The 14,611-nt window shown below is 39.8% G+C and overlaps 1 protein-coding gene across 2 annotated transcripts in view; it reads left to right on the forward strand.

Annotated features, from left to right (window-relative positions):
• Positions 1-1,458: 1,458 nt before the first annotated feature.
• CDK19 (cyclin dependent kinase 19) overlaps positions 1,459-14,611 on the forward strand; it is a 120,816-nt gene continuing 107,663 nt past the window's right edge. The window contains exon 1 of one of the 2 annotated variants that reach the window (XM_079781119.1): positions 1,459-1,812. In XM_079781119.1, coding sequence (XP_079637245.1) covers positions 1,685-1,812 — 128 coding nt within the window. In that variant the 5' untranslated portion in view covers positions 1,459-1,684. The remainder of the gene's footprint in view (positions 1,813-14,611) is intronic. The other variant, XM_079781120.1, reaches the window with a different exon arrangement.

A 14,611-nucleotide genomic window follows, 5' to 3' on the forward strand; every position in this document is an offset into this window, starting at 1 on the left:
TTCCTCCCTCCTCCCCTCTCCCTTCTTCTCCTCTCCCCCACCCCTTCCCCTTCTCCCCCTCCTTCTTCCTCCTCCAATACGTTTTGGTTCCCAGCTGGAAAAAGATCAGTTTTCATCTAGTATCTCCAGCGTTTATCTTAGTGCCTGGAAATAAGAGAAACTCAAATACTTCTTGATTTACTTCAAGATCTGAGGAAGTTTCTCAGGGAACTTACTGTTGTAGTAAATAAACCATCATCCTCCCTCCTCCCTCTAGCTGTCTAGGTTTCTTACAGAACCTAGCAGACAGGTCACTGTTCACTTTCCTTACCACTTCAGATAAACTCGACCATTCCCTCCTTTGTGTTTCCACCGAATGTAGCATATAAGTCCCATCCTAGCATCAATCATGTTTAAGATTGTATTCCGATCACCTGACATGTGATGCACGCAAAAATGAAATGAATTAGGGTTCACCTTGATTAAAGAGACTTTCTTAAAACATTCTAGAACGTCAGCATTATGCATACACCGTAAAAAACACCTTTGCAACCCAATTCAAATTACTGTTTTTAAAACGCTACATCCTCCAAAAACTTTAATTGTCCTCAGACAGATGACCCAAGCTTAGCTACGGAAACTCAAATGTTAGGAGGAGACCATAACTAGAAGGTCAAGAAAAGGATGATTGGCTGCTAGGGCTCAGAAGTCACACGCTCTTCTCAGACCGATGCTAGCACTAGGAAACAGTGTAATGTTCAGTTTTTGAAATACGGTTTTTGTATCGTCAAGAAAAAAAAAAATTAACCTATCAGGAAGAACGCAGCACATTCAATTACCAATCAAGAGCAGGAAAGAAGCCAAGCCTGGGGATACCCAAGCACCAACGAGGACGTCATTCTGTAGTCTCCGCCAATGAGCGGCTGGACGGGGGGCGGGGCAACAGGCGGACCAATTGCCACAAAATACAATCTGCACTACCACTGTTCTAACCACAGCCCTCGCCTCCCAAACCACTGGAACAAACTCCTGGACAAGGCGTTTGTTAAATGCTTTCTACCCTCCTCGCCCCGGGACAGTTATAGTGAAGTCCCTGCCTCATACCAGAGCTAAGGCCTTCTTCCCACCAGCTCCCATACACCCGCAGAAAGGAGAATTGCAACTTTGCACTTTTTGCCTTCACAGGAACTGGCCGTCCAGCGTTACCTGAGGGGGTGGGACCGTCCCAGTGCGCAGGCGTGCATGCCTTGTGGGGGCGAGGCTGTAGTGACGCAAGGCAATCTGGGAGTTGTATTTTTTTGTGCTGCTGAAACTCAAGTGTTCCTGGGGCTGCCTGAACTACATTTCCCAAGAGCCCCCGCGACATCGGGGCGGGAGGGCTGGTTTGTTAATGAGCTCGAGGAAGCCGCGGCGCGGCCCACCAGGTTCCAAAACAAGGAAATGAAGGGGGGAGGCGGGATTGGGGGTGTTTGCCGGAGCTGCCGCCACCGCCGCGGAGGAGGAGGAGGAGGAGGAGGAGGTGGCTGCGGGGACCGCCGAGGAATCCCCTGCTGAAGGCGGACCGCGGGGCGGCGGGTGTCGCGCGCGTGTGCGCGCGCCCGACTGGCGGCTGTTGGAGAAGTGGAGCGGCGGTCGCGGGGGGGAGGAGGAGGAGGGACTGAGCGGCGGCCCCCGCGTCCCGGTGCCTCTATGGGGGAAGCAGACAATGGATTATGATTTCAAGGCGAAGCTGGCGGCGGAGCGGGAGCGGGTGGAGGATTTGTTTGAGTACGAAGGGTGCAAAGTGGGACGCGGCACCTACGGGCACGTCTACAAGGCGAGGCGGAAAGATGGGTAAGAGCTGGGGCGGGGGAGTAGGCTGGCTCGGGTCCTCGCCCTGCCCGCCCGCGCGCGGGATGGGTGGGTCGGAGCCCGGCCCGGCCGTGCCCGAGGGGCGAGGCGGAGGTGGTCGCGACGCCGCGTCCTGGGACGGACTCGGAGGGACGCGGGTTCTGCTCGCCCTCTCCACCCTCCCGTGCGGCCCCGTCGCGCCCCTCGAACTCTCGCGGCGCAGCTTGGTCGGGGGGCGTCGGTCCCGTCCCGGAGGGAGATTTCCGTGGGCGAGGAGCTGGCGGCGGGGCGCGAGTTGGGATCTCGCTCGGAGGTGGAGTTTGTGGGGTCTGGTCTCCGGGGGAGACGCGGAGAGCTGGGAGCTCCGCCGAGGAGTTGCCGCTCGGGCCCTGCGCTGGTGACGGTCGTTCTGGAACTTCCAATCGGCTGGGCGCCTTCCGGGGGCGGCGGTTTGAAACCTCGCGGAGAGCCCGTCGGGCGGCCGAGCGCCGGCGCCCCTGACAGCCTCGCGGGTCCGGACCCGCTGGGCACCTCCGCCCGTGGGGTCGGCCAACCCGTGGGCCCTTTCAGCGTAGTTCCTCCCAGTGGTTTACCCGACGACTTCCCTCCCCCTCCCCTGGTTTTGCTTTCTCCCGTTCTGGGTTCTGCACCTTCCTCCAAATGTAGGCTCTCCTGGGAGATGAACCGCATTTTCCCCGCAGAATGTAGGAGTTCGTCTAGTTCTCCGGTAACTCATTCCCGCCCCCACCGCGGGGACTCTTAAGTCCTCCACTCCGTCCGCGGCCAGATGACTGCGGGCTGGGATGGTTCGAGCCCCCAGGATCCAGGACGGAATGCGGAGCGATACCGATCTGGGCCCGAACCTTTGTGTTCCTGGGAGTTGAGGGAGAACTGAAGGAACCCCTTAGGAAGCCCATGCTTATTGTTCTCTTAGGAGAAGGCGAGCTGGATAATGTGCTCTTGAGATCGCCTCTCCTTGGCCCTGCAGGGCTTGCGGGCTCGCACTGCCGGACAGGTGGAACCAGCTCAGCTCCCCGCCTGCGAAGAGGAGGCTTCAATCTGTCGTCCCCTCACTGCCCATCCTGGCAGGAATTCCCCTCCCCCCGAACGAGAGCGCCTGGGGACCTCTTAGCCTGCCCCTCTGAGCCTTTAAAGATGGTCAGACTATATGGAAGAGTGTTGTTTTTTTTTTTTAGGCTCAGCGGAACATTTCTGAATAAACTGAATGTCAGTCACAGTGACATCACTAAGTTTGAAGTGCTGCGTGTCGTTCTGTGCACCTTGTAACTGAAATGGTTGATAGGTGGACTCGAGGTAGTGTGTAGGTGTGTGTGTGCTGATTTCATACAGGGAATGAAAAAGCACACCTTATAAACTGCTTCATCATAAAACGTGAAAATTATAAGGTACTATATATAGTAAATAATTTTTTTCTCTTGTTATAACTGAACGGGCCCCATAGTATTCAGTTGTTTGTAAACTCCCCCCCCCCCCCCCCCCCAGATTTCTTTTAGTTTAATTGCCAGGTGTCCTTGAGGTACTGTAATTTGACTTGTATTTTGCTTTTGGATTATCCACTTTACTTGTTATACCGTTGTTCTGTGGGAATCTTAATCAGATACATTTTGGGAAAATACATCCAATTTTCCTAATTGGACATAGACATTACAAAACAAATCAGATGTGCTGTTTTTCATACTCCTCATGCTAACTTTGTAATATACTTGATCTGGAATTTTTAAAAATGTTTTTTGAATTTTTTTTGTTAAAATAGCAAGCAACTTTTAAGAAAAGTTAAAAATTCTGCTTCTGAATTGTATTTGAATAGCATAGGCTACAACAAAAAACAGATAATTTAATTCCTGCTTCTATTAGTTCTTTTAAAATATTTTCCCCTTCTAATAAAGTTATTGAGTTGAATACACTTTCTTCTTGCGTGAAATTTGTTTGACTAGGATTAATGGAGATTCTTTACTAAAGATCAGTTTGTGTATCTTCAAAATATGCTTTAAAGAAAACTTTCAGGATCTGAAAGCATTAGTTTTCCTTTTATTTTTTTTTGAAAGCATTAGTTTTTAACCACTACATTTATTACATGTAAGAAAAGTCAAAGTAAAGGATTTTTTTCTTGGACCAAAGGTCTAGTTGAAATTTAAGCTAAACATCCACATCTCTTGTGGGTTATGGCAGGTTCATTTTGATGTTCATTGATACCAGCAGTTTGAAAAAAAAAAGCGTGATGTTTTAAACTGTAATACGGATTTGCATAGTAAAGGATTTTACACTCTGATTATGGTAAATAACAGTTCAGCTCTTTCCAGAATTTATTTTGGTTAACTCAGAAAAATGTATAGTTCTATTTTAGGGAACAAGAAAAATCACATGGATACCTTAAAGAGAAATTGCTCTAGTGTGTGTGTGTGTATATATATATACTGTATAACCAATAAATTGCTCTAGTGTGTGTGTGTATATATATATACTGTATAACCAATAAATTGCTCTAGTGTGTGTGTGTGTATATAGTATACTGTATAACCAATAAATTGTTCAGGTCTTTAGAAGAAACACTGGAAGAACTAATGTAACATAAAACATCATTAGAAAAGCCTCTGTTTATAGTTTAATATTACAGTTTACAAAACCTTAGGCTGTTATTTCCTTTGAAATATATAATTTTAACTTAGACTATATTAATTATGCTCCATAAATTTAGAACAGACTGCAAAGTGCAAGATTTACATCTGGGGTTTTCACCTTTAAATGTTATTTGTTCCATCTTTTTGTTTTGAAGAAAGAGAATCTTTTCACTCAACTGTTGTCTTTTTTAAAACCAGGCTTAAATGTTATTCTTGAAGAGAAACAAGTTCAGAATATTTCTATATATTTTAGTATGAGAAGAATTTGTAATACAGTTTTTCTTTTAACATTAGTAAAAAGTCACACAATAGTTTATGGTTACAAATCTTGAGACCATATTTCTCAGTTTGAAACACTTTTTGTTTTGATTGATAAAGGAATATTGTTAAAAAGTTCTTTGTCAGTAAGAGGTTCAGACAAACATGATTCCATAGGATAGTGTTATGTCTGAAAACTTGTACCCAACAATACTACTATTCAACTTTGCAGACATTTAGTCTTTTGAACCACTCCAATAAAAGAATGCTCCTTTTTGGAGATGTTTTTGAAAGATACTTAGTAATTGAAAGTGAAATGGCTGACAGAGAAGTCTTACAGAGTTAGGGTTTCAGATGAGTAGTTGATGACTATATGTCTTTAATGTATGCCATGAAACCTTTTACAAATAAATGTAGTAGGTAAATAATAGAATAGTGTTTGCCTGGTTTTGATGGATTTTTCGCATTTGGTTGGTAGTTAAATAGATGATTGTATTTGCATTTTTTTGGAGACCTGAAAATTAAAGATCTATCAGTACGATCATAGCATTTTAGAACTTTCAAGAGTTTCAGGTCATCTTGTCTAATCTCCTCTTTTTACAAATGAGAAAATCAAAGCTTTTAGAAGCTAATTGTTATGCCCACAGTCTCACAGCAGAGACAACCTGAAATCCAGGTCTCTTGACTCTGAATTACTGCATTTCTAATGTGTTTTCCATCCTAATACCATGGGAGGAGAAACAAAAAAGGCCTTCAGTTTTGACAATCTTACTGCATAAACTTTTTCCATGCAAAGGATACATCTATACCAAAGAATATGGAAAAGGGAAAATAATCACATATGAGGGACATTTTTAAAAAGTAGGCATGTTGGCCTCTGGATTCTATCACTGAATCTCTTCATCTGGTTTCTCTTCATCCTCACTGTCATTACTTTTGGTCATCTTCTGATTTGCACAGTAGCTGATTGGTTTCTGCCATTGGTCTTCTTTCCTCACTGTTACCCAAGATCAAAGTTGCTGCAGCAACAGTGTCATTTTCCTACAAAATAAAATAAATCATGTCATATCTCTTACTGGAAAAACTGTACATTCTCTATGGCTCATACAGTCACATCCAATCTTAATTCTTTAGTTTGGCATGTAAAAGTATTTGCATTCAGATCCTAAAGTCTTTATTCTTCACAGTCTTTACATTGCCACCAACTCCCTCTTTTTTTCCAGTGTGTTCAAGCCCTATGCTTCTGTAGCATTGAACTACTCATTTTTTAGGACTTGCTAAGTCTTTTTCATGTTTCATTTTCTTTTTTCTATATTCAAATTAGAGTGGTGTTGCTCTACCATTCCGCCCTCTCTCTTCCTCTTACCCCATAGACCTGGCAAACTCCTGCTTATACTCCGATTTAAATAGTTTTTCTTTTAGAAGCTTTCCCTTATTCACCCAGTATACTCATTAGCTGTGCTTCTGTCCCTCTGTTCTTATGTGTATAATAGCAATATAAGTGATATTTATCTGCTCCTTCAACTAATAGCTACAAATGTGTGATCACAGGGTTGGACAGATAATGCACACTCAGAATTTTTATTTAATTTAAAAAATGCCCTAAATTGGTAAACATGCTTCACTGATATTTTTAGTAATAATTTTGAAAGCCTGAAATATAGTGATGTTGCATGAGATACTTGGTTAAATATAAATATTTCTGTAGCACTAACTAGGTCTAGTGTAATTTTTGTTCTAATAAATTATATGGTGCTTTTCAAGACATTTGAAAAATAGATTGATAAGGAGCATAGGTGAATTTTTTGAATTATTAGGCATTTTTTGGTCTTTTATGCTAGACTGTAGTTATCTATCTTCTGTGCTTTTAGTGCCTATTTTATAGAGATGCTTAGAAAATGTCAGCGTTCAAACATTTTAGGACTTTTTTGATAAAAATTTAAGTATCTTTAGCACTTAGTAAATCAAGCGTGCGTTGGTATATGTTTAATGGGTTCTTTATTTATGCATTGCAAGCCTTTAAAACTATTTTGAGACCCAGAAGAAATAAACGTTCTTTTCAATGAAATTGAGCAGTGGTTGACGAATTTCTGTAAATAGGCAGATGCCACATATTTTAGGCTTTGTGGGCCATACCTTCTATGTTGCAATTACTTGAATCTGCTATTGTAGTGCCAAGTATCAACAGATATTATGTAAACAAATACAAATTAGAATGGCTGTGTTTTGTAAGTAGAACTTTATTTACAAAAACAGGTGATGGGCTGGATTTGGCCCTGCAGACTAGTTTGCCAACCCTTAGATTAGAGCAGTGATGTTATTATTTCTGCAGTGATGAGAACACATTTGTGCTGTCCAATATGGTAGCCACTAGTCACATGTGGCTCAAGAGGCATGATTAGTGTGTCTGAGAAAGTGGCTAGTAGCTATAATATTGGAATGCACAGGTTTAGAGTTTTTGGAATGAGTGGTTTGGCAACACAGAATTCTCAAATCCATGGAGTGACCTTTTAATAAAAATGTGTAAATGACGGTGTGGACAAATGAAATAGGAAAGATGCCTTTTAAGTTATAGGTGAAAATTTGAGGCTGAAGTTGTTTGATAAAGCAAACCAAAGTTGGAACTGAAAAACTCAATTTGTGAGTGGAATCAAGGGTATCTACTTTTTCAAAAAACATTTTGTAAAAAAACAAAAAGAATGCATAATAAATGCATGTGCATAAAAAGGTATATAATGTAATGTAGCCTTCCCTTTGCCAGCCACCTTTTCCCCATTCTAGAAGCAACTTGGTTTTTCTTTTTAGAGAGGTTTTCTTGGGGGCTGTGTGTTTAGTGATAAATGGTAGTACACGTCTTTCTCTCTAGTTTTTAACCTTAAATACAACGGGAAGATTATTATGTATCTTATGTACTGAGATGCCTAGTTCCTCTTAATAGTTTCATTGTATTCTATTGAATTTGTCCTTCTTGATGGACATTTAGGCCGTCTCCAGTCTTTTGCTAGTACTAACACTGCAGTGAATATCCTAGTAGGTACAGTATTTTGTGTGTATTAATATAGCTGTAAATTAAATTCCTAGAAGTTGCTTACCCTTGGAAGTAATGGCTTGAAATGATTTGCTAATACGGTGCTGTATGAAATAAAAAATTTCAAAGACTAGAGACAGGGAGCTGAGAATAAAGAAGATAAATGTTATGGCTTTAAAAATAATTATTAATACATAAAAATGAGTTCTAAATCATTAGTTTGCTGTAGGAAGTGCAAGTTACTGGTTTAGCAGCATGGGAAAGGCATGTCTCTGAGTTTTTGATAGGCAAAAAGTAGACAGACCTATGGGGAGGTTGTTGTGTTTTTAATCCTTACCGGAGGATATTTTTTCCATTGCTTTTTAGAGAGAGTGGGAGGGAGAGGAGGAAGACAGAGAGAGAGAGAGAGAGAGAGAGAGAGAGAGAGAGAGAGACCAACAGACAGACATGGATGTGAGTGACAGAGACACATTGGTTGCCTCCCACCCCGCTGCCCTGCCCCCTCTCCCCCCAAAAGCAGGCCAGGCAGTGGTCGGCAAACTCATTAGTCAACAGAGCCAAATATCAACAGTACAACGATTGAAATTTCTTTTGAGAGCCAAATTTTTTAAACTTAAACTATATAGGTAGGTACATTGTTATTAACTTAATTAGGGTACTCCTAAGCTGGCCTTTGCTAAAAACTCAAGGGGCCAAAGAGCCGCATGTGGCTCACCAACCGAAGTTTGCCGACCACTGCATTGAACCTGCAACCTTGACTGGGAATCAACCTTGCGCAGGCCAATGGGCAGGGAAGATTTTTGATGAATTAAGAATTTTTATTTTTGTGTACTATATTTTTGAAATGGATATGCTGGATAAAGAAATTAATATGTTAAATTGTGTATTAGTTTTATAAAGTGCTCAAGTAGTGCAGTGAAGGTTAAGCATCAATGTAGAAGACTTAGGCAGTACATTAGAATTTGAAGTTTTCTTGGTGGTAAATGAATAGAATCAGAGTATTTGGCTAATGGGTTTTTAAAGATCAACTTGTTCCTTATCTTGTCGTGTTGTGACTGTGTAATGTTAGTGCTGCTTTTGGATTCCAAAACAAAAAGAACAAGATACTTGTTTTTCAGAGAGCATTTAAATATTTTTAAATACTAGTGTGACTGTGTCTTTAAAATCAGGTAGTCTTTTTGGTCTAGAACCATAAAGAGGTAGCTGACAAAGCTATTTAAAGATTTTTGACCATTTATAAATAGCTGATAGTTCAACAGTTCCTGTAATAGCTGTTTTGAGCATGCATTGTGCAGGATAAAAGAGAGTCTCAAGAGAGCAGACAGGATGTAATTCAGGATACAAGTGTGCAGCAGTAGTTTTTATTGAGGGTTTGAGTTCTTACCCAGAAGTCGGTGATTGATCAAAGAGAAATAAAAACCTGTGAAATCCTCAAATAATTGCTATTCTTTTAAAAATGTTTTGAATTTCTAATATATGAAGTCTTTCTAAAGGAAAAGCCTCCCTATAGAGGCTTTAACCTGTTGTGCATTATCTATTTAAAAATATTATTTCAGTGAGGTTCAGTTACCAAGATGAGTGTGATTAGCAGATAGCTTTAATTACCAAGTAGGCCAGCTACCCTAGTTTTGTTCTGTGACCACAGACCAAAGCCTGTCATAGCAAACTGTTTTGCAGATATTTACATTAGGACAGAAAGGTAAATCCATGGCTGTTAAAAAAATAAGGCAAAATTTTGGCCATATACTTGGGTTAATTGCCTCTTTCCGTAGAAAGTTATAATTTTTGTTGTGATTGTTAAGTAAGCTCACCCGTACAAGTACCAAGCAGTTTGAGGCACAAAGTATGTTACTTTTTACAAAAGTTAGTTTCCTCTTCCCCTTTTCCTTTTGCAATGTAATTATTATAGTTTCATTTTAAGAGTTATTTAAACACTGAGTGAGTCCTATTGTTTTGGATTTAGGTGCAAATTAAAAAAAATTGACCTTCCTTCTGAAAAGTTATATATTATAGGGCAGAAAAGTTATACATTGTAGGTTTACAGTTGTCCATATGGAAAATAATACAATAATTAAAAAATAATATAAGAATAAATTTTGCATTTTGTCTATTCACAACTATAAACCTACTTTTGCCCCACTCTGTGTGTAATGTGAGCTTGTGTAACTTAGAAAATCAGAGTTCTGTTAACTAATTTCTCAGCAATTTTTTGATTTTTATAGCATATTTGTATCAAAATAGAAATGTTTTTATGCTATTAAATTTTGTCAGATAATAGTAGCAAATGATTTAAAAAAACTCCAACAGTATAATTGTACTTAAAAGTAAAAGTAGCCGAAACCAGTTTGGCTCAGTGGATAGAGCGTCGGCCTGCGGACTCAAGGGTCCCAGGTTCGATTCCGGTCAGGGGCATGTACCTTGGTTGCGGGCACATCCCCGGTGGGGGTGTGCAGGAGGCAGCTGATCGATGTTTCTCTCTCATCGATATTTCTAACTCTCTATCCCTCTCTCTTCCTCTCTGTAAAAAATCAATAAAATATATTTAAAAGTAAAAGAAAAGCCTTCTTACTGTCCACTCGCAAGTCTCCTTCACTTCTCAAAGGAAACTAGTGTTAACTGTTTGTGTTTAAAGTTTTGCTGATGTTTAAAGTATCCTATATAATAAATTATTTTAAAGTATCCTATATAATAAAATTCTAATATGCAAATCTACCGAATAGCAGAATGACCGGTCGCTATGACATGCACTGACCACCAGGAGGCAAATGCTCAATGCAGGAGCTGCCCTCTGGTGGTCAGTGTGCTCCCATGGGGACCACCACTCAGCCAGAAGCCGGACTCACGGCTGGCGAGTGCAGTGGTGGTGGCGGGATCCTCTCCTGCCTCCGCTGCAGGTGGGCGGTAAGGAGCAAGGGGTCTGAAACTGTGAGAGGGTGCAGGCCGGGCTGAGGGACTGTCCCCCCCCCCCCCCCCCCAGTGTACGAAATTTTGTGCACCAGGCCTCTAGTATACATATAATTCTGTTTCTTGATTTATCCACATTAGGCAGTTTCTGTTGACTTTCCATTAGAAAAGTTGAGCAATTTTGTGAAATCTCACTACTTCCTATTTTCCCTTTTCCCATCTCAACCTTGAAATTTCTTTTTTTAACTTATGGCAAATACTTTTATGACTTTAAATTATAAACTTCAATTTCTTTTTCTTAATTTATCAGGATATTATATGGATCTTCCTGATATGAATATTAAAGAAAGTAACATATTTCTCTTATTCTTTTTTTCTCTGTCTCCCAATTTTTAAAGTGTAATTTTTATAGCATCCTGGTTTATTCATTGCTTTTTGTCTATGGGTTTATTCTAAAAACTGAATATTGGAAACCATTTAACAGTCTTAAAATATTATGATTATGAAAGTTATTTATTGCTGAACGAATTAGGGTATTGAGACCCTTAGAGAAGGAAGTGTAATCTTGTGTGTTAAATAATGCTTTTTGAAATAATCTAAGTTTTAAGGCCTAATGGAAGTCTTCTGGGCATAGTCAGCTAATAGTATTTCTTAATATCCCATGTGTGTTTTTTGTTGGATTCCTTTTTGTTTGTTTAGTTGATTTTTTTTTTTTTTTAGTAACTTTTTCATATAGGATGTGTAGATTTTCTGAGTTCTTGCATGTCCTCATACTTGATTGATAGTTTGGCTGAATATATAATTCTATATTAAGAATATTTTTTTCTCAGAACCCCAAACTATTGCTCTATAGCAATAGTTTTTGGTATATTTTGTTGGTCATGGGAAGTTTTTTAAATTAGAAGCTTGCTTGCTTCTCTGCAATCGCTTAGGTTTTACAAAAATAAAATTAAAATAGCCCTAGTCAGTTCGGCTCAGTGGATAGGGCATCAGCCGCGTTGATTCCAGTCAAGGGCATGTACCTTGTACCTCAGTTGTAGGCTCGATTCCCAGTCCTGGTCTGGGTACATGTGGGAGGCAACCAATCAATGTGTCTCTCTCACATTGATGTTTCTCTGTCTCTGTCTATCCGCCTCCCTTCCATTCCTTCTAAAAATCAATGGAAAGATATCCTCAGGTGAGGATTAACAACAACAAAATAAAATAAAATCTTCACACCTGACTTTCCAGGATGCACATTTTCCCGTGTAGACCAGTCTCCTCTCAATTTTGTGAGTTAAGTCAAAATTACGTGTTCCTCTTTTCCATATATTTTTGTTTGTTAGTGTATTTCTTCTTTTTTAAAATATATTTTTTATTGATTTCAGAGAGGAAGGGAGAGGGAGAGAGAGAAACATCAATGATGATAGAGAATTGATCAGCTGCCTCCTGCACACCCCCTACTGAAGATTGAGCCCACAACCCAGGCCTGTGCCCTTGACTGAAATCGAACCTGGGACCTTTCAGTCCACAGGCTGACGCTCTATCCACTGAGCCAAACCAGCTAGGGCTGTTAGTGTATTTATTGAGCTGTTTTCATATTATTTTTTTCCTTTATGTGAAATTTTTTTTTTTAAAAAAAACTTGGGACCACCAAGTTGTAAAGAGGTAGACTATTCAGTTAGGTTGAGAAGGGTGAATTGATAGCTTGTATTTGTTTTTATAAGTAAATTAATCTTGGATAAGAGTTGCTTTTTTATTTTTAGGAGTTAATACTTGACCACTAGTTTGATACATCTCTGTTTTGGGTGACCTGTTTCAACAGCAGGCCTGCTATTATTCTCCATGACTAACTATATTAGTGCTTATACTGTAATGGAATAAATTGCCTTTCTACATTAAAAAAAAAAAAGATTGGGCTTTGAAATTGTATTATCTGGATTCATAATCCCAGCTATACCACTTATTAGCTGTGTGACGGGCAAATTAACTCTGTGTCTTAGTTTCCTCATCTGTGAAATGGGGATAATAGTACTTACCTGATAGGATTGTTGTGAGGATTATGTAACAAGTGAAGTGCTTGAACCAGTGTCTGGCAGATAACAAACACTGCTATTAATCTTTTTACACGTTGTATTTCTATAGGATAAATTCCTATTAGGGTAAGAGTGTTTAAGACACCAAGTTTCTGTCTTAAAAAGTTGTTCCTTTTGCACTGAAACTGACATAATAACTTTTTAGTATATCATTATTATGATTGTGTCCAAGCTCTCTTTCAATGATCTGTTTCTGTATTTATCTATATTCTTGAGAAGTGAGAAGATTCATATATAAAATTGTAAAACTTTCAACTTTTGATTATAAAAACTTTCTAACATACAGAAGTTTATAGACTTAGTCCTATGATCACCTTTATATCCATTGTCTAGATCAGGAGTTAGCAAAAATTTTTTTCTGTAAAGGGCCAGATATTTTCTGTAAAGGACCAGTAAATATTTTAGGTTTCGAAGGCCATGTAGTCCATGTCACAACTACTCATAATTCTGTAGTTGTAGTGAGAAAGCAGCCATAGACAACAGGCAAATGAATGGGCATTGGCAGTGTTCTAATAAAAGTTTATTTACAAAAACAGGCATGGCTGGATTTTGTCTGGGCTGTAGTTTTCCATCCCAGAGTCTGATTAAGCAGTTAACAGATTGCTACATTTGATTTTTCTGTAAATGTATTTGCATATATATATATATATATATATATATATATATGTATATGTATATGTATATATGTATTTGTGAACCACTTGAAAGTAAGATGCAATCATTATGGCACAATAGCCTTAAATATTTCAGCATGCATCTCCTAAAAATAAACACATTCTCTTGCATAACCATAATATCATTATTTCAGCAAAGAACATTATAATTTTCTTCTTTTTAATGGAACCAAGATTATATAATGTAGCACAAAAAAATATGAAAATCCTTAGATTTGCTTCTCAATCATTGTAACATATTGAATTGTCTTTATCCCCATCCTCTTTTCCTATATTTTTCTTGATTTATTTCTGTAGGTAGAAATCTGGATTGGTAATGCTGTTTGCTAATTTCATCTGACCCAGTTACACAATCAACAAAGGAGAAGTTTTGATTTTTTCCCCATGTGTTTGGTTTATATTTTTTAAAATCTGGGTTATATTTCTTTTCTTTTAAAAAATATTTTTATTGATTTCAGAGAGTAAGAGGGGGAGAGGGAGAGGGAGAGAGAGAGAGAGAGGGAGGGAGGGGGAGAGAGAGGATGAGAGAGAATCATTGATCAGCTGCCTCACTGGGAATTGAACCATGACTTTCTGGTTTATAGATTGAATTGACACTCAACCACTGAACCATGCCAGCCAGGCTGGGTTATATTTCTGTGTTTTATATGATATGAAAGAGAGTTATGTGTGATTTATAATAAAAGAAGAGATCTCATTAAGTTGCTTATCCTACCTAATAATAGACAAATATGCAAATTGACCATACCTCCGACACACCCACAAGCCACGCCCTCATCCAATCAGAGCGAGCATGCAAATTAACCCAAACCAAGATGGCTACAGCCACAGAGAGCAAGGTTTCCTAGGTAGCAGAGGAAGCCAAGCTTTCCGCCTACCCTTGCCAGGCCTAAACTTCCCCTCAAGCTACAAAGTTTCAATTATAGAAGGTAAACAAATTCAAACAAATGGCTGCAGAATGGAGCTTCAGAGAGCAGGCCAGGGTTGCTGCCCGCAACAGGGGAAGCAAAGCTTTCCGCATACCCTGGCCGGGCCCACCTGCTTAAGGCAACAAAGTTTCAATTATAACCCCAACAGAAATGGCTGCTGGCCTCGGAGGGAGCCCCAGGCTTGGCTCCGCTCCAGGCTACAAAGTTTCAATTGTAGAAGGAAAATAAATTCCAGATACCAGGGCCTCCGCTTGCGTTGCCAGGGGGCGTGGCTGGCCTGCAAACCACCACAGGC

The sequence above is a fragment of the Cnephaeus nilssonii genome (genome assembly GCF_951640355.1).
Source record: "Cnephaeus nilssonii genome assembly, chromosome: 9".
NCBI lineage: Eukaryota > Metazoa > Chordata > Mammalia > Chiroptera > Vespertilionidae > Cnephaeus > Cnephaeus nilssonii.